Source organism: Ylistrum balloti, unplaced genomic scaffold (genome assembly GCF_031769215.1).
Source record: "Ylistrum balloti isolate Yb309-2 unplaced genomic scaffold, AGI_CSIRO_Ybal_v1 Utg371328, whole genome shotgun sequence".
Taxonomy (NCBI): Eukaryota; Metazoa; Mollusca; class Bivalvia; order Pectinida; family Pectinidae; genus Ylistrum; species Ylistrum balloti.
The window spans coordinates 611,363-635,708 of NW_026782707.1; the positions used below are offsets into that span (position 1 = coordinate 611,363).

The 24,346-nt window shown below is 34.6% G+C and overlaps 1 protein-coding gene across 1 annotated transcript; it reads right to left on the reverse strand.

Annotated features, from left to right (window-relative positions):
* Nucleotides 1-6,914: 6,914 nt before the first annotated feature.
* On the reverse strand, nucleotides 6,915-21,491 carry LOC132562032 (uncharacterized). The gene is made up of 18 exons (XM_060226754.1): nucleotides 21,444-21,491; nucleotides 21,275-21,354; nucleotides 20,802-20,842; nucleotides 20,076-20,670; nucleotides 19,878-19,918; nucleotides 16,882-16,992; nucleotides 16,324-16,446; nucleotides 15,939-16,061; nucleotides 14,272-14,355; nucleotides 13,629-13,768; nucleotides 12,830-12,917; nucleotides 12,408-12,508; nucleotides 11,754-11,876; nucleotides 10,497-10,674; nucleotides 9,699-9,839; nucleotides 7,621-7,706; nucleotides 7,280-7,350; nucleotides 6,915-7,041 (listed from the first exon to the last, which is right to left on the reverse strand). The coding sequence occupies exons 1-18, from the start codon at nucleotides 21,489-21,491 to the stop codon at nucleotides 6,915-6,917; spliced, it is 2,301 nt and encodes a 766-aa protein (XP_060082737.1).
* Between the last annotated feature and the right edge of the window lie 2,855 nt (nucleotides 21,492-24,346).

Here is a 24,346-nt window from a genome sequence, read left to right on the forward strand (position 1 = left end):
TGGTCTAATGATAGTTTTGAGTTTTGAAAGAATTTAATGCAAATCTTTAGGTATTTAAAATAATGCTATGTAGTTGAGTAGTTGGGTAAAATACTTTTCATTTTGTAATTCGTATATAACACAGTTTTTATTAACCTCTTCCATGTTGTCTCTCGGCGCACTTGACGTTGATAAGGGGAGGTTACTCTTACGTACAACCAATACTTTTCCCGTATAATCGAAGACAACTATAAAATAATCATAAAATTTAATTGATCAATTTATTTAAAAGTGGTTTTTAAGTGTCTATACATCACATCGTGTAGCAAGAAAAAATATACAAATCGATATCTACATTATTGTACTTTCGGTTTATATGTATATATTCTCAGTGTGTAGCTGCAGCCTTTGCTACTTTCGGTTTGTAACAGCAGACACTAACATTTTGAGTAACTATGGATACGTGACTTGGTCAGTGAGATGTTTCGTTACTGTTGTATTCGGTAAACATATTATCTATTCGTAAGCAAGATTCAGTACAACAACAGAAACACTAATGAGCAACAGAGCGACTTACTTTGTGTGTCGTTTCCTCCTTGTTATCGATTACGTCTCACGTGATATTGTTTTAAACTTTCCTGTTAAGTACATTCTGAATTGAAAAACAAATATTCAGGAAGGGATTAAAGCTGTGGTCAACTTCCCAGTGTTGTGTATTGCCTGAATATATACAGGGACTATGCCAACTGTCACGTGATATATTGATACACTATACAAGGAAGCGATAATATTATGTTGCACAAAAGACGGTCATGGTGTCTACAGGTCATTGATGTTGTTTGTAGCCACAAAATAGTGTATTTTGTAAGTGTTTTTACCAACAAGTAGGTTGATGACGCGTGTTTCCTTGTGTGATCATTTATTTCCTTCATATGAAAAACCTATAAATAACGTGATATATATATATTCAAATACAGAAATTTAATTCTCAGTGTCCGGTTATTACGTGTTATTACGTCACAGACATTGTATCTAGGCATCATGAAAGTTCAGAAATGAAAGCGCTAATGCTTCATTCGACGTGTTGTTTTAAGTTATTCTAATATCTAGTGAAACCTCCATTGGTCGACTGTTTCCTTACTTTTGTAGTAAATATGTATGGTTCATTCATGAATCATTTAACTTCAGTTAAAAAAATGTAGGACAACAAATGTAAGTAAGTTAGCATTATAAAGATAACTAGATACAAAAATACTGTAGATCGAGAGACCCTCAAGCTGATCACCATTGTGGATTCAGAGATCCTCATGCTGGTTCCCTGTACAGTGAATCAGGCCTTCAACACATAATCTGAAACTCTTACTAAACTGTTCCGATAAATATCTCAATTCAACTTGAAAGCCTACGAACCGATAGTCTAAAATACTTGCACTGATAATCGAGTTTATCTCTTCTTTAAAATAGATATGATCGATATCCATGATAATTTATATTTTTAAGTGTAAATTGAGGGACAGTTTTCAACCAAGCTGTATGATAGGCGTAATAACGGTAAGACTGTCTACTGGCTATACAACAGACAAAAACTATAACGGAAGTCACGGTAAGTAATATTGTCTACTGCCGTTACAATAGACCTAAACTGTTACGGAAGTAACGGCAGATAAGATTGTCTACTGTTGATATATCAGAAAAACCTACAGCGGAAGTAACGGTAGGTAAGATTGTCTACTGCCGATACAACAGACAAAAACTATAACGGAAGTTACGGTAGGTAATATTGTCTACTGGCGATACAACAGACAAAAACTATAGCGGAAGTAACGATAGGTAAGATTGTCTACTGCCGATACAACAGACAAAAACTATAGCGGAAGTAACGGTAGGTAATATTGTCTACTGCCGATACAACAGACAAAAACTATAGCGGAAGTCACGGTAAGTAATATTGTCTACTGGCGATACAACAGACAAAAACTATAGCGGAAGTCACGGTAGGTAATATTGTCTACTGCCGATACAACAGACAAAAACTATAGCGGAAGTAACGGTAGGTAAGATTGTCTACTGCCGATACAACAGACAAAAACTATAGCGGAAGTAACGGTAGGTAATATTGTCGACTGGCGATACAACAGACAAAAACTATAGCGGAAGTAACGATAGGTAAGATTGTCTACTGCCGATACAACAGACAAAAACTATAGCGGAAGTAACGGTAGGTAATATTGTCTACTGCCGGTTACGGAAGTAACGGCAGATAAAGTGACGATAAAACAGAAAAACCAACAGCGGAAGTAACGGTAGGTAATATTGTCTACTGCCGATACAACAGACCAAAACTGTAACGGAAGTAACGGTAGGTAATATTGTCTAGCGGACAGACAAAAACTATAGCGGAAGTAACGATAGGTAATATTGTCTACTGCCGATACAACAGACAAAAACTATAGCGGAAGTAACGATAGGTAATATTGTCTACTGCCGATACAACAGACAAAAACTATAGCGGAAGTAACGGTAGGTAATATTGTCTACTGGCGATACAACAGACAAAAGCTATAGCGGAAGTAACGGCAGATAAGATTGTCTACTGACGATAAAACAGAAAAACCAACAGCGGAAGTAACGGTAGGTAATATTGTCTACTGCCGATACAACAGACCTAAACTGTTACGGAAGTAACGGTAGATAAGATTGTCTACTGACGATACGACAGACAAACCAACAGCGGAAGTAACGGTAGGTAATATTGTCTACTGCCGATACAACAGACCTAAACTGTTACGGAAGTAACGGCAGATAAGATTGTCTACTGACGATAAAACAGAAAAAACCAACAGCGGAAGTAACGGTAGGTAATATTGTCTACTGCCGATACAACAGACAAAAACTATAACGGAAGTCACGGTAGGTAAGATTGTCTACTGACGATAAAACAGAAAAACCAACAGCGGAAGTAACGGTAGGTAATATTGTCTACTGCCGATACAACAGACCTAAACTGTTACGGAAGTAACGGCAGATAAGATTGTCTACTGACGATAAAACAGAAAAACCAACAGCGGAAGTAACGGTAGGTAATATTGTCTACTGCCGATACAACAGACAAAAACTATAGCGGAAGTCACGGTAGGTAATATTATCTACTGTCGATACAACAGACCTAAACTGTTACGGAAGTAACGGTAGATAAGATTGTCTATTGACGATACAACAGACCTAAACTATTACGGAAGTAACGGCAGATAAGATTGTCTACTGTCGACACGACAGACAAACCAACAGCGGAAGTAACGGTAGGTAATATTTTCTACTGCCGATACAACAACTATAACGGAAGTCACTAAAGCTGTTACGGAAGTAACGGTAGATAAGATTGTCTATTGACGATACAACAGACCTAAACTATTACGGAAGTAACGGCAGATAAGATTGTCTACTGTCGATAAAACAGAAAAACCAACAGCGGAAGTAACGGTAAGTAATATTGTCTACTACCGATACAACAGACCTAAACTATTACGGAAGTAACGGCAGATAAGATTGTCTACTGTCGATAAAACAGAAAAACCAACAGCGGAAGTAACGGTAGGTAATATTGTCTACTGCCGATACAACAGACAAAAACTATAACGGAAGTCACGGTAGGTAAGATTGTCTAATGGCGATACAACAGACAAAAGCTATAGCGGAAGTCACGGTAGGTAAGATTGTCTACTGCCGATACAACAGACCTAAACTGTTACGGAAGTAACGGCAGATAAGATTGTCTACTGACGATACAACAGACAAACCAACAGCGGAAGTAACGGTACATAAGATTGACTACTGGCGATACAACAGACAAAAACTATAGCGGAAGTAACGGTAGGTAATATTGTCTAATGGCGATACAACAGACAAAAACTATAGTGGAAGTCACGGTAGATAAGATTGTCTACTGCCGATACAACAGACAAAAACTGTAACGGAAGTCACGGTATGTAATATTGTCTACAGCCGACAAAACAGATCACAACTGGAGCGGAAGTAACGTTCAGAAAGTGTACCACCGATACAACAGTCCAAAAACATAATGGAAATACCAATGTCAAGATGATCATAATGCAAACTCAAATTTAATAAAACTAGAGCAAAACATGAACAAAACAAACCTTTACTCAGAGACTCGTGAAAAAATACACGGAGGATAATACCAGGAATGGTTATCGTCTTCTGCTTCATCGACGACACCCGCCATGTTAACTTTGGTCAATCCAAGTTAGCAATGTCACATCCTCAAATGAGAACAAAGGTATACAACAACGGAACAAATACGCAAACTAACGAACATCAACCACGTCCAGCTTCATATAACACAGGGAAATAGAATATTTCTCAATGAGATCACTATGACCACCATGAAACTTCCTCATGATATTCATCAACTTGCATCTTTTGAACCCGAGTTTGTCCGTCAGTTGACGACGTCTTGCACGGGAATCGTGATAATGGGATTAGGCCCTTAAATATCGAATCGACTGTGACATGTAAATGCCATGAGTTGGGGATGTAGGATATTGCTATTCAGAAATGGAAAGTTCACAAAAAGGGAAATTGAAATCATCACTTTTATCATACAGCTTTGCTGAAAGCTGTCCATATTGGTTTCGTTGTTGGAAAAATCGAGATAAGCAGCTGATTTAGAGGGGTCTGTCGTGCCTTGATTTCCAATTCTGGTAGGTTTATAACGCGGACGTGATCAGTACATTTCTTGTTATTCAAAGTCCAAACGTCATCAATATATCCGCATGTGAAATTAAACGACATTGTGAGCTCTTATGGCAATCTCTTCAATAACTTCAACCTCGTATGAAAACACCCTCTTCAACATTCTTCCCACCTTTATATCTCAACTCTACATAATTTAATTGGTTTTGAGAGAGATATGTATTAAGTGATTTTTGTTCACATTTGATATACTTATATGATTGATATTCAATAGCTTTAGTTGTCAATGTATTTCATTTGAATGAAGAAAATTTTTCTTGAACATATTTGAAACATGTGAGATATTTTATTTTGAAAAAAAAGTAGAAAGACGTTTTTAACTAAATGTACATATTTTGTCTTGAACCTGAAATTTCATTCTGGCGAAATATTTGAAAAAAATTATGCATCATGTATCACTAAAATAAAATCACATTGAAATATTGTTACTGATGACTCGAAAATATATGACGTCGTTCTTTCAGTCGTGCATGTTGAAAAATGATTCATTAAGGTACTGTCGATCATGTCATGCTTTCATGTTTTTAAAACACAACATCATATTACCGTGATTTATCTGTCATAATGTTTTATTGGTCACCGCAATTTTGTTTAATGATTATATCACATTACATTTGTACAAACTATCAATAGTTATATCGCATTTACATTTTGTACAAACTGTCAATGATTATATCTCATTTACATTTTGTACAAACTGTCAATAATTATATCACATTTACATTTTATACAAACTGTCATTGATTATATCACATTTACATTTTGTACAAATTGTCAATGATTATATCACATTTACATTTTGTACAAACTGTCAATGATTATATCACATTTACATTTTGTACAAACTGTCAATGATTATATCACATTTACATTTTGTACAAACTGTCAATAATTATATCACATTTACATTTTGTACAAACTGTCAATGATTATATCACATTTTGTACAAACTGTCAATGATTATATCACATTTACATTTTGTACAAACTGTCAATAATTATATCACATTTACATTTTGTACAAACTGTCAATAATTATATCACATTTACATTTTGTACAAACTGTCAATGATTATATCACAATTACATTTTGTACAAACTGTCAATAATTATATCACATTTACATTTGTACAAATTGTCAATGGCTATATCACATTTACATTTTGTACAAAATGTCAATAATTATATCACATTTACATTTGTATATAGTGTCAATGGTTATATCACATTTACATTTTGTACACATTTACATTTTGTACAAAATGTCAATAATTATATCACATTTACATTTGTATATTGTCAATGGTTATATCACATTTACATTTTGTACAAAATGTCAATAATTATATCACATTTACATTTGTATATAGTGTCAATGGTTATATCACATTTACATTTGTACAAACTGTCAATGGTTATATCACATTTACATTTTGTACAAAATGTCAATAATTATATCACAACTGTCAACGGTTATATCACATTTACATTTTGTACAAATTGTCAATGGTTATATCACATTACATTTTGTACAGACAGTCAATGGTTATATCACATTTACATTTGTACAAAATGTCAATGGTTACATCACTTTTACATTTTGTACAAACTATCAGTAATTATATCACATTTACATTTTTACAAAATGTCAATAATTATATCACATTTTGTACAAACTGTCAATGGTTATATCACATTTACATTTTGTACAAACTATCAATGATTATATCACATTTACATTTGTACATTGTGTCAATAATTATATCACATTTACATTTTGTACATAGTGTCACGACTCATGTCAAATTTATAAACCGTCAAACAAATAAGATGGCCCAATTTACATACATTCAATGATATAACATTACTGTCCCTAATGATATGAATAGATTCACATATCACAGTATTACACCTACATTGTGACGACTGAATCTGTAATTCATATTGTCACTAATATGTCATCTTCAGTTTTTCATTTGTGTTAGGAAACGATCGGTTATTTTCACTCATGAATCCCATGGATTCTCATTAAGGGGATTCCAACATGTTCACACTATTTCATTTAACAAGCCTTATCTTTTACGAGAACATAGCAGTATACATGGTGTGGTACTGATTAACAATATTATGAATCAGGCTACATTAGATATAAATAATACAGTGTTAATTTTGATATGGCCTGTTTTTTCTATTCAGGTCTCCGACAGATGTTTTGGCGAAGGCTACATAGCCGTCGTGTGTCGCTGAACGACACGCCTGATTGTCCAACGGTGTAGTTATATCTTCAGTACTGTAAGTAAGAACTTGAGTATTTAAACATGTATTGAAACTTTACGAAGAAAAGGCAAAATCTAACAATTAACACGATGCATAGCTTAAAACGTATATGCTTTGAAATACGAAAAAAAATAAGAAAATACCACCTTGTCACAAATACCAACAGAAGCATCAGGGAAAAGAATAACCAAAATCAAACATATAAAATAATTGAATTCTAATTCAAAATGAAGTAAATCATGTGAACTTACACAATTTTCACGTCAAATTCGCCATCAAATCCGTAATGGAGGTTAGAAAACGACTTATTTGGCCACCGGATCTGAAGAAGTACATCCTATGTTAATCAGGTTTTTAATCAAGACATTTAAAATTTCAGTCAACACATCGAAATAAACTTCACTCCTCTAACTAATACCAATCTTCCAGTCTACTGAAGACATTCCTATGGTGACTCGTAAAATGACACAATGCAGTGTTAAAACTGAAATTCCCTCTTGCGAATCCACCACTCCTTTATCAAAAGCAAGATACAATATTTCTGAATTTCCCGCGATAACCTCATAAATAACATTATGATATGTGAACTTACAATCACAGATCCGTTCAGGAACACCCGTATGACCACACCCACCGATCCGGGCCCACCGTCCTCATCTGCGTACCGCCATCTATCACCTGTAAAAACCGTATATTAAACGTACGTTTATCACATAGTTTTAAAAAACAATATGAAAATACCATCATTAATACAAAATCATCATCAAAATTCAAGAAACTTGTGCAAAATATGAACAAAAGAAACCTATACAAGCAGAATCAGGAAAGACCAGATGTTCCTTAAGAATGGACATCTTTTGCTTCAACAACGAAAGCCGTCATGTACAGATTGGTCAATCCAAGTAATAAATGAGAACAAGGTATAAAACAACAGAACCAAGAGGCAAACTAACGAGCATCAAACACGTCCAGCTTCGTATCGTACAACAGAACCAAGAGGCAAACTAACGAGTCTCAAACAAGTCCAGCTTCGTATCGTACAACAGAACCAAGAGGCAAACTAACGAGCATCAAACACGTCCAGCTTCGTATCGTACAACAGAACCAAGAGGCAAACTAACGAGCATCAAACACGTCCAGCTTCGTATCGTACAACAGAACCAACAGGCAAACTAACGAGCATCAATCACGTCCAGCTTCGTACTGTACAACAGAACCAACAGACATACTAACGAGCATCAAACACGTCCAGCTTCATATTACACAACGGAACCAACAGGCAAACTAACGAGTATCAAACACGCCCAGCTTCGTATCGTACAACAGAACCAACAGGCAAACTAACGAGTATCAAACACGTCCAGCTTCATATCGTACAACAGAACCAATAGGCAAACTAACGAGCATCAAACACGTCCAGCTTCATATCACACAACGGAACCAACAGGCAAACTAACGAGTATCAAACACGTCCAGCTTCCTATCGTACAACAGAACCAACAGGCAAACTAACGAGCATCAAACACGTCCAGCTTCATATCGTACAACAGAACCAAGAGGCAAACTAACGAGTATCATATACGTCCAGCTTCGTATCGTACAACAGAACCAACAGACATACTAACGAGCATCAAACACGTCCAGCTTCATATCACACAACGGAACCAACAGGCAAACTAACGAGTATCAAACACGTCCAGCTTCCTATCGTACAACAGAACCAACAGGCAAACTAACGAGTATCAAACACGTTCAGCTTCGTATCGTACAACAGAACCAACAGGCAAACTAACGAGTATCAATCACGTCCAGCTTCGTATTGTACAACAGAACCAACAGACATACTAACGAGCATCAAACACGTCCAGCTTCATATCACACAACGGAACCACCAGGCAAACTAACGAGTATCAAACACGTCCAGCTTCGTATCGTACAACAGAACCAACAGGCAAACTAACGAGTATCAAATACGTCCAGCTTCGTATCGTACAACAGAACCAACAGGCAAACTAACGAGTATCAAACACGTCCAGCTTCGTATCGTACAACAGAACCAATAGGCAAACTAACGAGTATCAAACACGTCCAGCTTCGTATCGTACAACAGAACCAACAGGCAAACTAACGAGTATCAAACACGTCCAGCTTCATATCGTACAACAGAACCAACAGGCAAACTAACGAGTATCAAACACGCCCAGCTTCGTATCATACAACAGAACAAACAGACAAACTAACGAGTATCAAACACGTCCAGCTTCGTATCATACAACAGAACAAACAGACAAACTAACGAGTATCAAACACGTCCAGCTTCGTATCGCACAAAGAAATGGATTTTTTTTCTCAATGAAGTCGCTGTGACGATCGTTAATCTTCAACTACAATTTTCATGAATCACCTTTGAAAGCGTTTGTTACGAATTTGCCATCAGTTGACGACTTTTTGCACGAAAATCGAGATCATGGGAATAGACTTCATTGACGCATCATTGTTTCTTACTTCTTTTTTTCAATTCAAAGCAAACTACTGCAGTATGTAACATTTTATTAAAAATTGTTGTGACAGCGAGCAGAAAAAACTTGTTTTACAAAGCTCTCAATAGTGAGTATCCGTAAGAGACATGCCAATATTTAGCCATATGTGTTTCTGTGGATACCAACATACCCCTGGTAACTCGACATCCAGTAGCAATCAACTCATCAGACTTTAGAACTCTATATTCGTTCACAGCCATGACATCTTTTGGTTCAGTCTTGTAATCATAGCTGAAAACTTTTCCATTGTCCCATTCAACCCACACCTTACCTACAAACAAAACGTAGCACTCATTATATTTCTGGTGGAATGTTCTTGTTCCAACCATATTTGGTAAGTAAGACTCTGACAGAAGACGTTCAAACTGGAGGAAAAATCAGGACTAGTATTAGATAGAACATCCCAATAATATAACTTTTAGGCAAGTATTTCTTTCTCATTTTAACACATGTTGAAAGATCTGTATCCTGGTAGTGTAACAACATATTATCCCGTTGTCAGTATGATGTGCACGGTGCAGTCGGTAGTGTACTTCGGTGTGGTAGCACCAGTTCAGGCAAGTTTATTTATATATATATATACCTATTAAGATTTCTATGATGTTAACTTATAAAACAAAATGTTTATATCTTTGTAGGGTATGATGTAATATTCAAGCCTTATAAATCGTTTCAGTATCTCGTTTACAAGTCCCGAAGGGACCGTAATCGGATCACTGAATGAAAACGTTGGAAGAGAATACGACCATGTGTTCCGGAAGAGTAAGTGTTTTCTGCTTCATCGACTGCCCGATTGGGAACGCGGTAAACAAGGTCGTTACTGTATTCAATGAAGATTTATAGATATAGGAAATTCCTTCATTGGGTTTTAAACTATCAAATGCAAGTTGATATCGTAATATATATTGAATTAGAATAAATCAACTACCGTCCTTTCCATGGGAACAGACGGTCCCCATGCCCTTAGAATCTTGATCTTCGTACTTCCAGCCAGAACCACGTCGCACGCGAGTTCCAAGGGCAGGTAAGTCATCGTCATGTTCCATAGCAAGCACCAGGTCAGGTAACTCAGGCACAAAATCGTGCATAATTTCTAGAATTTCAACCTATATAGAAAGACAACATGTGGATATTTCCTCGTCAATTTCGTTAAAAATAGAAATAACACATACAGAGGATTCCATAAAGACTTCCTCAACAGTTCCGTTTTATATCATGATTAAAGTCGTTTATCAGAAATAGCATAGACAGATACTATCTCAAAATTTCCGCCTTCTTTTACACGGAACAGGGAGACATTCACACCAGTTCCAAAACAGGGAAAAATAAATAAATGCTTTTTTTTTATCTGTTACGTTTATAAACAACAAGAATATTTATAGAAACTGTATCGCTAATTTTGTCAGAAATAATGTATATGTGGATTTCTCACCAGTTTATGGAGAAAGGGTTCTAAAAAGTACGTTTCTGTTAGTGTTCTTGAAATTGTGTACAGAAATGTAGTAAAGTATGTATTATTGTTTTTATAATGAGTAATTGGTATAGAAGGTAATTAATGGTTTTCCGTTGAAGATTAGATACATTTCACAAATGACGGACTATCTACATTGCTTATTTTAACAGGCGCGTAGCATGAAAAACACATATATTGTATCATACGAGTGAAATATATATACTATTGAACGAGAAACCAATAAATTAATTTTCTTTTTATTACATTGTAAAAGGAAACCAAATAATAGAAAAATGATCTAAACATCAAGTAAGGCGGTAATAAAATATTAGTACTCCCTTTGACATAAGCTTGTTTGACATTACGTTTGACAACAACACGACTCGACATTGAATATTGTATTCTACCATTGTATGCTGTTATCTAGTTAGTATCGAACGAAAGGGGTTTTTTTTACAGCAAATAAAAGAAAATCAAAAATATACATTAGAATTACTCGATAGAAATCAACCTACGCTTACAGGGAAATTGGCGAATTGCAGCACCGCCTCGGTCTGTCAAAGGTTCAAAGTTCATGTCATCGATGGGAAAGTTATATCATCACTAGTGATATAAGACCAAGTTATAAACATTTCCGTATAACGTGAACTTAAGTTTGCATGTTCTCTTATGACACTCAGAGTGTGCTTTACTGTGTTCTTTGCGTGCATATTAACATGATAGGAACATTACCTTATCTTCTTCTGTAAAATGCTCCTGGTTTTGGTCTCTTTCAAACAGCAAACGCAGAATGAAATTATTTGGTAGGAAACCCAGACTTCTGCTAACCCCCAACAGTAGCAGAGCAGCTGATATCTAGAATGTAATATGTAATAAAACCTGGCCTTAATAAAGGGTTTCAAATATTTTCCTTCAGTGTGATTTCACTACATGTTTTTTTTTCAATTAAGCCTATCATCCTTTATTTCCAAAGTTCAAGAGAAATGATTAATACATGATATTTTTTGCTGATACAGCAACTCAAACAAGCACGACGTGGTTCATACTGCCCCACATGCAAATGAACAAAAATAAAAACAGACAAAATATGATCATCCATGACACAGAGGTATAGTGTTGTAATTAGGGTAATCATTACTGATCTGTCAATATGTCCATTGACTTTGTATCAAAGAGGATCTGGTATACATTTACCTTCTTATAATGTAATCCGTCATGATAAACTGTTGGTAAAATATCATTTGTATTTTTAAAGAGTTAAGAACATATACATGTAGATCCTCATTGTCATTTGTCTCTGTATCGGTTATATAAAACTCAGTTCTGGGAGGATTCTAAATGCTAGGACTTCGCAACAGGCAAAAAACATTATAGTATGATACGTACTTTTCTCATTGACAATCCCAAAAGTTTATCAATCGCGCTCGGAAGGTACACTTTTCCTGATGTGATTTTGGATATGGTTTCCAAGGCAGTCTGTACCAAATATTTCATATAAACAAAAATAAGAATATTATTGGAAAAATAAGCTGTTATACTTCAGTCTCCAAACTGCTTGTTTGTAAGCGGCCAATAAAAATGTGATGGAATCTGACAACGTGAAAATGTTGGTTCAAAATAGCACCATGGATGTGTTTTTATTTTGAGTCATTGACATTTTAATTTTTTTATATGAAATTCATTATATAGTTCCAATGTGATTATAAATACATTCTGAATGCACAGTTTTACGGAATAGGAATTGTAGAAAATCAATAAGACATGAAGTAGGAGACGCGCTTTGTACAGATATTCTTTAACATTGCATACCTGATCTGCATTTCCCACAGGAACACAATACACTCGGTTCCGCCGTTGCTTTAGATTTTCACAGACTGCCTTTTGATTGGAGTCCACCTTCACGATAAAAGATAATATGTTTTCAACAAGGTAGCTATCCAGTAGTGAAAAAGGACATGTATAACATTGAAATACCAAACCCATGTAGATAACAGTAACACAACATTAGTGCGATACATAGAAGACAAGGTAGTGTTATTGAATTAGCGTTTCAAACCTAAAAACAATGAATTCATTTTTTACAACCTTTTGAATGCATTATCCTATAAAATACTGAGCCGACAAACTAATTCAACTTCGACGCATTTCTGAATTGAACATAAAAATATTAACACACACACACATATATATGATACAGTTGATGTGTGATACAAATGATTGTCACTGTCATTAGTTAATATCAAATCAAAATGTGATATTTTCGATATGAAAATGTTTGGTTATGCATTTGCTCACATTCAGTTTATTTTCAATGTTAAAATTTTACAAAACATTCGTAGATCTGATTGTGTCACTGGGTATTAACTGGTCATATGTCTACATATTAAATTATAATGTGTAGATCATGTTTTCCAATGGAACTGATTTATTTATATTGACAAAGTGTTTTCTATTTTAAGTTCAAGATGTATATATTTATATAAATGAATAATAAACTCATAAAACATGTTAAACTACATTAAAAACTGATAAAATATCACAGTTATTGTTGATAAAAGACTTTATTGCATTTTTGGTACTATCATAAAGGTGTTCGCAAACGTTTACAATGAGCTTAGATGCTAGGTCATTGTTGCTCTCCGCCATCAAATCTTGTCCTGCTTTGACATGGTCAGGAGTGCCTTTCCCGTCTGATATCAACACAATCTGTGGTGATATCATCAAATGGCCCAAAGACATATGTTTACCTGGTTTAAAACAAAAACAAAACCGTGATTAACGGGGAGAAGACATTTCATTTTGCTTGCTTTTAAGAGCAGTTTTGAAGAAAATTCTCTTGATGGTTTCAGATTCCTCCAACAACAATGAAATACCAAATTCCACCACACATTTAGTATACCGGGAAAAGATATGTACAAGTATGTAAAACAAATAAACCCAAAACACACACGCATAGCGAAACAGTGAAGTTTAAACTTTCTTGATACCATCAGTTTCAAACATAAAAAAAACTAATTAACAACATGCTTTATTAGGACAGGGAACTATGTGGATACTTATATGTTCCTGAGGTAAACAATTTCTGTACGACAGACAAAAGGGTTTTATAAAACGCATTTACGCTGCATGATTTTAGAATAAACAGTTACGTAAGTTTTCTTATCATTTTCTTGTATTATTCTTCATCTAAGGTTTTGTTTTGTTTTTTCTGGAAAGGACTTAAAGATGCGCTATACAATGTTTGATGTACCATTCCCCAAGCATCCAGCTAGGGCCACCAACAATCCACCAGCTAATGGACTTCGTCCTCGCGGTCCTTGGACACGTATTTGGCCTGGATAATAAATGGAAACAACATAAAATCAACACATTAATTTCTTTCGACGGTATGAATATACACACTAATAGGAAATTACACAGTTGTAAAATTAACGGTGATTTCTTTGTGACTAAAGTTAAGCAATCAATAAAAAACAAAGCATGACAACAGTTTCAGACCTAATACTCTCTACAATCAGGTTCTTAACTCAAATTTTCAGTTAAGTCTACAATCAGGTTATTAACTTAAGTTTTCTGTTAAGGCTACAATCAAGATATTAAATAAAATTTTCAGTTTAGTCTACAATCAGGTTATTAACTAAAGTTTTCAGTTAAGTCTACGATCAGGTTCTTAACTAAAGTTTTCAGTTAAGGCTACAATCAGGTTCTTAACTAAAGTTTTCAGTTAAGTCTACAATCATGTTCTTAACTAAAGTTTTCAGTTAAGTCTACGATCAGGTTCTTAACTAAAGTTTTCAGTTAAGTTTACAATCATGTTATTAACTAAAGTTTTCAGTTAAGTCTACGATCAGGTTCTTAACTAAAGTTTTCAGTTAAGGTTCTTAACTAAAGTTTTCAGTTAAGTCTACAATCAGGTTCTTAACTAAAGTTTTCAGTTAAGTTTACAATCATGTTCTTAACTAAAGTTTTCAGTTAAGTTTACAATCATGTTCTTAACTAAAGTTTTCAGTTAAGTTTACAATCATGTTCTTAACTAAAGTTTTCAGTTAAGTCTACAATCAGTTTATTAACTAAAGTTTTCAGTTAAGTCTACGATCAGGTTCTTAACTAAAGTTTTCAGTTAAGGCTACAATCAGGTTCTTAACTAAAGTTTTCAGTTAAGTCTACGATCAGGTTATTAACTAAAGTTTTCAGTTAAGTCTACAATCAGGTTCTTAACTAAAGTTTTCAGTTAAGTCTACAATCAGGTTATTAACTAAAGTTTTCAGTTAAGTCTACAATCAGGTTCTTAACTAAAGTTTTCAGTTAAGTCTACAATCAGGTTATTAACTAAAGTTTTCAGTTAAGGCTACAATCAGGTTCTTAACTAAAGTTTTCAGTTAAGTCTACAATCAGGTTATTAACTAAAGTTTTCAGTTAAGTCTACAATCAGGTTATTAACTAAAGTTTTCAGTTAAGTCTACAATCAGGTTCTTAACTAAAGTTTTCAGTTAAGTCTACAATCAGGTTCTTAACTAAAGTTTTCAGTTAAGTATTCAATCAGGTTATTAACTAAAGTTTTCAGTTAAGTCTATAATCAGGTTCTTAACTAAAGTTTTCAGTTAAGTCTACAATCAGGTTCTTAACTAAAATTTTCAGTTAAGTTTACAATCAGGTTCTTAATTAATGTTTTCAGTTAAGTCTACAATCAGGTAGCTTTCTATAAATCTTTATAACTTAAGTTTGCTATCAATGTTTAAAACTTCAAGTTTACCATCAAGGTTTAGAACTTCAAGTTTACCATCAAGGTTTAGAACTTCAGTTTACTATTAAGGTTTAGAACGTAAGTATACTATCAATTTTAAGAGTAAAGTTTGCTATAATTTTAGAACTTCAGTTTACTATCAATGTTTATTACTACTTTAGTTTACTACTTACGAAGAATTTCCTGTACAGCATTAAAGTCGTCGGTCATGTGTATCCAAACCTTCGTTTCTGCTCCAATGGTCGTCACGGAAATGTTTCCCTCAATTTTCTTAACATTTTTTAGTGCCTCCATCCCTAATTTATAAATAACTGAAGATGATTAACTCAGTATGAATTGGTTTGTAAATATTTAAGAAAAAGAACAATAGTTTATTAGTGGTGACTGTTAATGCCGTTCATTGCCTGTTCATTCGTAACAAAACTGTTTGCATGATTGTTATTACCTTTCAATGACATACCATTTGATTTGCTGATTGCTTCAAACATCAGGCATATAATACAACTTTTACTGAACGGTACTTAGAAACACAATAATTGATATCCATAATCAAATTACCTGTGACAAAATAGCTAGCTAAGTCCATCATTTTCTCGAATGGCGCTCCCTGCATGCTAGCAGAAGTGTCTAAACACAAAACTGTGTCTGGTCCATCGTTCCTGACGAGACCGCTAACGGATCCTAGCAATAGCAATGGAAACACGAAAGGATAATACATTTTTCATTGACAGTGTAATATCGTCTTAAAGCCTTAAAGTATAAAATAGAAGTGTTTCTTAAGCCTTGCTATCAACGTCAATATTCTATCAATCGATTATTTATAATTCTACAAAAAAGTCTTTCATTTCCGTCAAAAATTAATTTAGACCAAAAAAGGTAATTAAAAAACTATAAGAATGCGTTAAGTGTGTAGAATGAAAGCCAGAGTAAATAATGATTAAACTATGTTTAATAGACTAATACCTGGTAGTTTATTTAAGTACATGTAATGTGTACGCCGAACAATATATCTCAAGTGTTTTCAACATGGCTAACCCGAAGTCTTTTACATGTAATTGCATTTTTAAAATAATCTAAAGATTCTTAAAGGAGTCGGTGTACTTTTTTCTTTGTTACCTATGACTTTTTCTGTTTCTGCATAGGTGTACCATTTTTTGAAAATGAGGTTAGCTACGAAGTTGTTTTTCTCCATATCCGCCAATTTTCCGCTGTAGTTCTCATCTATCCCTAGGAAAGAACATTCTCTTGTTTTGTATTGATGAAGACTCAATAAAATACATTACAATTGAAAGAAGAAATTTTGCAATACTGACATATATCTTTATCTACACGGTAAAATTTACTGTCGGTATAATTCACTGTCGGTATAATTTACTGTTGGTATAATTTACTGTCGGTAATATTCACTGTCGGTATAATTTACTGTTGGTAATATTCACTGTCGGCAATATTCACTGTTGGTATAATTCACTGTCGGTAATATTCACTGTCGGTATAATTTACTGTCGGTATAATTCACTGTCGGTATAATTCACTGTCGGTATAATTTACTGTCGGTATAATTCACTGTCGGTTATATTCACTGTCGGTATAATTCACTGTCGGTAATATTCACTGTTGGTATAATTCACTGTCGGTAATATTCACTGTCGGTATAATTTACTGTCGGTATAATTTACTGTCGGTAATATTCACTGTTGGTATAATTCACTGTCGGTATAATTCACTGTCGGTATAATTCACTGTCGGTAATATTCACTGTTGGTATAATTCACTGTCGGTATAATTCACTGTTGGTATAATTCACTGTTGGTATAATTCACTGTCGGTATAATTCACTGTTGGTATAATTCACTGTCGGTAATATTCACTGTCGGTATAATTGACTGTCGGTAATATTCACTGTCGGTATAATTGACTGTCGGTATAAGTTACTGTCGGTATAATTTACTGTCGGTATAATTCACTGTCGGTAATATTCACTGTTGGTATAATTCACTGTCGGTAATATTCACTGTCGGTATAATTGACTGTCGGTATAATTCACTGTCGGTATAATTTACTGTCGGTAATATTCACTGTTGGTATAATTCACTGTCGGTATAATTCACTGTCGGTATAATTCACTGTCGGTATAATTTACTGTCGGTAATATTCACTGTTGGTATAATTCACTGTCGGTATAATTTACTGTCGGTAATATTCACTGTTGGTATAATTCACTGTCGGTAATATTCACTGTTGGTATAATTCACTGTTGGTATAATTCACTGTCGGTATAATTTACTGTCGGTATAATTTACTGTCGGTAATATTCACTGTTGGTATAATTCACTGTTGGTATAATTCACTGTCGGTATAATTTACTGTCGGTATATTTATAATTCACTGTTGGTATAATTCACTGTTGGTATAATTCACTGTCGGTAAATTCACTGTTGGTATAATTCACTGTCGGTATAATTCACTGTCGGTAACTGTTGGTAAAATTCACTGTCGGTATAATTCACTGTCGGTAATATTCACTGTCGGTATAATTCACTGTCGGTAATATTCACTGTATAAATTCACTTGGTATTCACTGTAATTCACTGTCGGTAATATTCACTGTTGGTATAATTCACTGTCGGTAATATTCACTGTCGGTATAATTCACTGTCGGTAATATTCACTGTCGGTAATATTCACTGTCGGTATAATTCACTGTCGGTAATATTCACTGTTGGTATAATTCACTGTCGGTAATATTCACTGTCGGTATAATTCACTGTCGGTAATATTCACTGTCGGTATAATTCACTGTCGGTAATATTCACTGTTGGTATAATTCACTGTCGGTATAATTGACTGTCGGTAATATTCACTGTCGGTATAATTCACTGTCGGTAATATTCACTGTTGGTATAATTTACTGTTGGTATAATTCACTGTCGGTAATATTCACTGTCGGTATAATTGACTGTCGGTATAAGTTACTGTCGGTATAATTTACTGTCGGTATAATTCACTGTCGGTAATATTCACTGTTGGTAATATTCACTGTTGGTATAATTCACTGTCGGTAATATTCACTGTCGGTATAATTCACTGTCGGTATAATTTACTGTCGGTAATATTCACTGTTGGTATAATTCACTGTCGGTATAATTTACTGTCGGTAATATTCACTGTTGGTATAATTCACTGTCGGTATAATTGACTGTCGGTAATATTTACTGTCGGTATAATTCACTGTCGGTAATATTCACTGTTGGTATAATTCACTGTCGGTAATATTCACTGTCGGTATAATTCACTGTCGGTAATATTCACTGTTGGTATAATTTACTGTCGGTAATATTCACTGTCGGTATAATTCACTGTCGGTAATATTCACTGTCGGTAATATTCACTGTCGGTATAATTCACTGTCGGTAATATTCACTGTTGGTATAATTCACTGTCGGTAATATTCACTGTCGGTATAATTCACTGTCGGTAATATTCACTGTCGGTATAATTCACTGTCGGTAATATTCACTGTCGGTATAATTCACTGTCGGTATAATTCACTGTCGGTAATATTCACTGTTTGTATAATTCACTGTCGGTATAATTTACTGTCGGTAATATTCACTGTTGGTATAATTCACTGTCGGTAATATTCACTGTTGGTATAATTCACTGTTGGTATAATTCACTGTCGGTATAATTTACTGTCGGTAATATTCACTGTTGGTATAATTCACCGTCGGTATAATTCACTGTCGGTATAATTTACTGTCGGTAATATTCACTGTCGGTATAATTTACTGTCGGTATAATTCACTGTCGGTATAATTTACTGTCGGTAATATTCACTGTCGGTATAATTCACTGTCGGTAATATTCACTGTTGGTATAATTCACTGTCGGTATAATTCACTGTCGGTAATATTTACTGTCGGTATAATTTACTGCTATAATTTTGTTGAACAGTAATGTTTACTGAGATAAGGTAGGTAGGTGTAAATGTATATTTTAGATATCTACCTGTCAACACTTGGATAGCTGGATAAACACTCAACACGTTATGGTAGATTGGTATACTACATTACCGTACACCTAAACTGAAGTGATAGTATTGTATTTACCTGGCATTGTCGATGTTTGCTTTGATATCATATTCAAGACACTGAAATGAAAAGCTCACAACAATAAGTATTTTAAACGACATTTCTGAAGTAAATCCACTTAAACATATCCTGGTACCGTAGGTAAAACAAGAATATCAGACAGATCTAAAAGGACGCTAACCAATAATGACCATTTACCCATTAGTTGTATCGTACCTAGACCCGGTGCTTAAATTACGACTGCGTGCTAGTGCAAAGCTGCTTCCAGAGTCACGCTCACCATACTTGATGTTCACAGTTTCTGGGTGACTTTGCGCATCTTTTCGTGAGGAAGAAGGTATATTTGGCTGATGCCCTGATTTTAACCTGTTGTCTGTCCTATCGTCTGTTAGACGACGTTTGTAGCCACGTGCGTTAACAAGTGGTGGTAGTTCATCCGATGTATCTCCAAGCGTATTCTTCACGTGCTTTTGTTTCGTGTTTCCACCACAAGTTACATTCTGTTCAGTTTCCGTTTTATCTCTCCCTGAAGAGTGTTGTTGATCAGGAGGAACTGCCTGTCCATTGTCTAACTCAAATCTCTTTGTGGAGGGATGTCCACTTGTACGTTTCACAGAACCAGTATTATCTTCAGTTTTTGATGGTTGTTCTTGTCTTGCATGTTGTTCAGGTGTGTCTTTAATCGCGGAAAACCCTCTGAGCAGTCCATCGACTTTGCCACATAACGTATTGATGTTATTTGTAAGTCTATGTAAACTCATATCTTTTTCCTCTAGTTGTCGTAAAATGTTTTCTCCGCGAGCTGTCATTTCTGTAAACAAGCATTTTAATGAATCGTTTAACAATTGACGTAATGTATAAAACATATACAGAAAATTACTGTCTGAGTTCGCTCTATGACCTCCGTCTCCTTATAGTTGACTTACGAAATAACAACCTTACCTGAAATTTTTCTCTCGTTATCTTCATGTACAATAGCAGACCTGTGTAACATAAGAAAATATCATACAGTATAAGCGTCTTTTAATCAGATTCAAAAATGGTAAAACTTTAGCAAAATCTGCACAGAAGAATTAATTAAATGATATATTCAATGCACTGACCAAGCACAAGAAAAAAAAATACCCACGGGGAAGTAACTCTTGATAAAGATAAAATTATGGGGGTTGTTCTTTCATTGTAATTTAACAAGTTCTCCCCTACATCCATTGTATCATATTTATATGGTACCATTGTAACCATGGTGATTTCATTTAGTAGTTACAATAAATGAGTATTACTTGGTGATTGTGAAATCGACTAACTACTGATTTGAACAGGAGAATTCGATTCATAGCTTGATTATCACTTATATGCACATATTTCATGCTGCGTGTAGTTTAGCATTCTTACATTCAATTAGATTGTTTTCCTACCTTTGCCAGGATTCAAGTTTGTTCAGAAATTTCCTGTTGGATGTCTCAACATTTTCAAGTCCGTGACGGAATGTTTCCAGCTTAAAAGAATAGAGTTCGTTAATTTTTTTAAAGAAAAGATTTATGCTTGACAGTAGTAAACCTTATCAATTGGTGAGAAATGACTTACCTCCACCATACACTCCGCTACAGAGACATCTCTTCCGTTACCTGACATCCTCGTCTTGTTGACACGGTAACCTCACAGAATCATGGGATTTTCTTTTCACTTCATGAAACCAGGTTCCAATTGTTCCAAGCCTGATTAAAGATTTTCAAACACAAGTTACAGAAACGTCTCGGTAAAAACATGGATGTTGTTATTTATCATGCATACTTATACACTTCCAGTTATACGTCTATGCTATCCCGATATTCATAGCCGACTTCCAATGTTCAGCTTGACCACTTCTTTGATTCGGGAAACACCTCTAAAATCTAGCGTTGAATAACGATACGCAATAGTTTTGAAAACGAGGCAGTTCATTTTGTATACACGAACACATGATGGCGGGCAGAAATGATATCGACAGTAGTGACACAATCAGTAAAATCCTGTTTTTCTATTTCAGATTTTGCTACGGGTGTGGCAAATGTTATTCTATAACTTTAAACAAATGCGGAGTTGCAAAATAAGTGGCATTAATCGGCAACTGATTCAGTCGAGAAGCCATTTCTGTTTACCGGCGACTGTGTATTGTGGGCATGAGTTATCATATAGGACGCAAAAATTCACATGTTCAGACTGTTGATCAGCAGATCAGGATTTTCTTTTTATAATTATTAATTAACTTCTGTTATGTGCACATTTAAGCAAACAACAATTGTCATTGTTCATAAGTTGATACACTTCATATATTTTACATATATGGAATATAAAAAATAATAAGTAGGAGAAAGAATGGTTTTACCGAAATGTCGCTTCAACAAAATTAGAAAATTCTTTATTACTTCACAGCCGTAGGATCGTTGGGAACGGTTAGATTAATTTATTTTGAGTGTTAAGTTTGCATTGACACTATTGTTTGTAAAATGGTAACAATTTGAAGTTTCCATTAATCAGTGGTTAAGTTTTGAGCGACCGAGGTTTGATGGTGATGATTTTATAATTGTTGTCAGATTTTGTGTCAGAAGTGGCAGTATTTTCTCACCAGGAAAGACGTGAATAAATACCTGTTTAAATCGATATATTGATCTATGAACCAAATGTCTTATTCCTGACGAGTTTGTTTCAAGGGGAGGCAACCGTTCTCTGCATTTGATATTATGCGAATATTATTGATTGTACCAGGAAGGTTTATAATCCAGGTCAGGGCACACGGTAAACATTATACATTGAAACCAGTATGAAGAAATAAATTACAGCATCCAGTTTCTACATACCTGAAATAAATCATGTTGGTGTGATGTATCAAGCTTATAAAAGTATCACGATTTAACAGCACAGAGTTGATATAACTACAATACATAACACTAATATTTACGTGTAGCAGGATAGATATCTTAACCGGTTTACCTAGTGGTATAGACACAAATACTCCAGAAAAGTACCCTGTGGACGGTATAAAGTGAGAAACGAAAGTTAAATAACACAAACCTGTCACATCATTATATTTAGTCTTCTGACCATATTCCTTCCTAGCGCTACGTATTACGTCTATATTGATTGGGAATTTCCACCTGAGAAGGAAACTCCAATTTGCGACGATCTATTTTTAGAAACGGATGCCCCGCAGTTTATAGAGCGTGAAAAACTGTTTAACTGTTGTGGCTTGTGGTACACTTTGAAAATCTAAATAATACAGGATCTCCAATAGGGTATCGGATTTTTCTTACGTGTATTTGATTTTACATATATTTGTAAAATAGACCGATTCAGTTGACACACGGACTTAAATATATCTATATAGATTCGTTACTGACAGCATCAGTAGGTCTTAATGACGAAATATGCATTGGTATAAATTCCATTTTCTTATCACTGCTAATTGATAACACACTTTTGGCAACATTCATAGATCGTATTCGGTTTTGCTGAATGTAAATATATTGTAGCAGTCGTAAAGCGGTGTGATTATTATTGTTATCATTAATTATTTATTGTTACAATGTAATAGTTTATGTTTCATCATTTAAGGTCTTTAATGGTTCCTGTCTTTACATTGAATTTCTTCGTATCTGTGATGTTCCAGTACATCAATACTGGAAATATTTTGTGTAATCTTCAAGTGATATTAATAATACCCACCTAAAGTGTGATATTATGATGAAATCTACCGGTATGAAGTGTAGCCACGACATATTGTGAAACAATGTAGTTTTCAGCGACATCTTTATGTCTAAAATTATTGATTTGTGAATCGTTAATGTCCTGAACCGAAAGGTCTCGAACTGAATGGATTCATTGATAGCCTCAGTTGTTGTGTCTGGATTTTGAGAGCGGGGCATTTAGTGTTAAATAAGATGAGGTTATGCCGGTAAATATCATACTGATAAGTGTTTAAATGTTAAATTAAATAGTTAACTCAAGAAAAATGTCCTGCATATTGCAAAAGAAATATTATTAAATAATTTAATGCATTTTTATTTCCCCAAAATCATAGTCAAAATTGCCATTGCTTTTTTGTCGAAACAAACAAATTCAATGAATCATTGTACTTCGGTCTGTAATCGGAAGATGAATCATTAGGAATTTTTAAAACGGGTATCTATCATAAATGAATTTTGAGACATCTTATTACAAGGGACAAATATATATATATATCCGAAAAAAAACATCAAAGACATGAAGGTGAGCAGTAAGCTACCAACTTCCCACACTCCTGCAACTGACTGTTTCAAAACATTTAACAGTAAGAGGTGCAAGCTTTGTACGTAAACTCGCAACACCAATTCAATTAAATGTGAGGTCAACGGCCAAAACTAACACATCCTCCAGTCGGTATCCTGCACATTGGCAAATGTAATATACTTGATAACGTGTGCTATGTGCCATTTGCAGTATGTGGGGGAGACCGAAACTTCACTTCTATC

Coding starts and splice junctions, on each gene's coding strand:
- LOC132562032 (XM_060226754.1), bottom strand. CDS start 21,491: ATGTCAGGTAACGGAAGAGATGTCTCTGTAGCGGAGTGTATGGTGGAG. Junction 16,993..19,877: donor GCAAACATCGACAATGCCAG/GTAAATACAATA, acceptor GTTCTTTCCTAG/GGATAGATGAGAACTACAGC. Junction 16,062..16,323: donor AGCTAGCTATTTTGTCACAG/GTAATTTGATTA, acceptor TTTATAAATTAG/GGATGGAGGCACTAAAAAAT.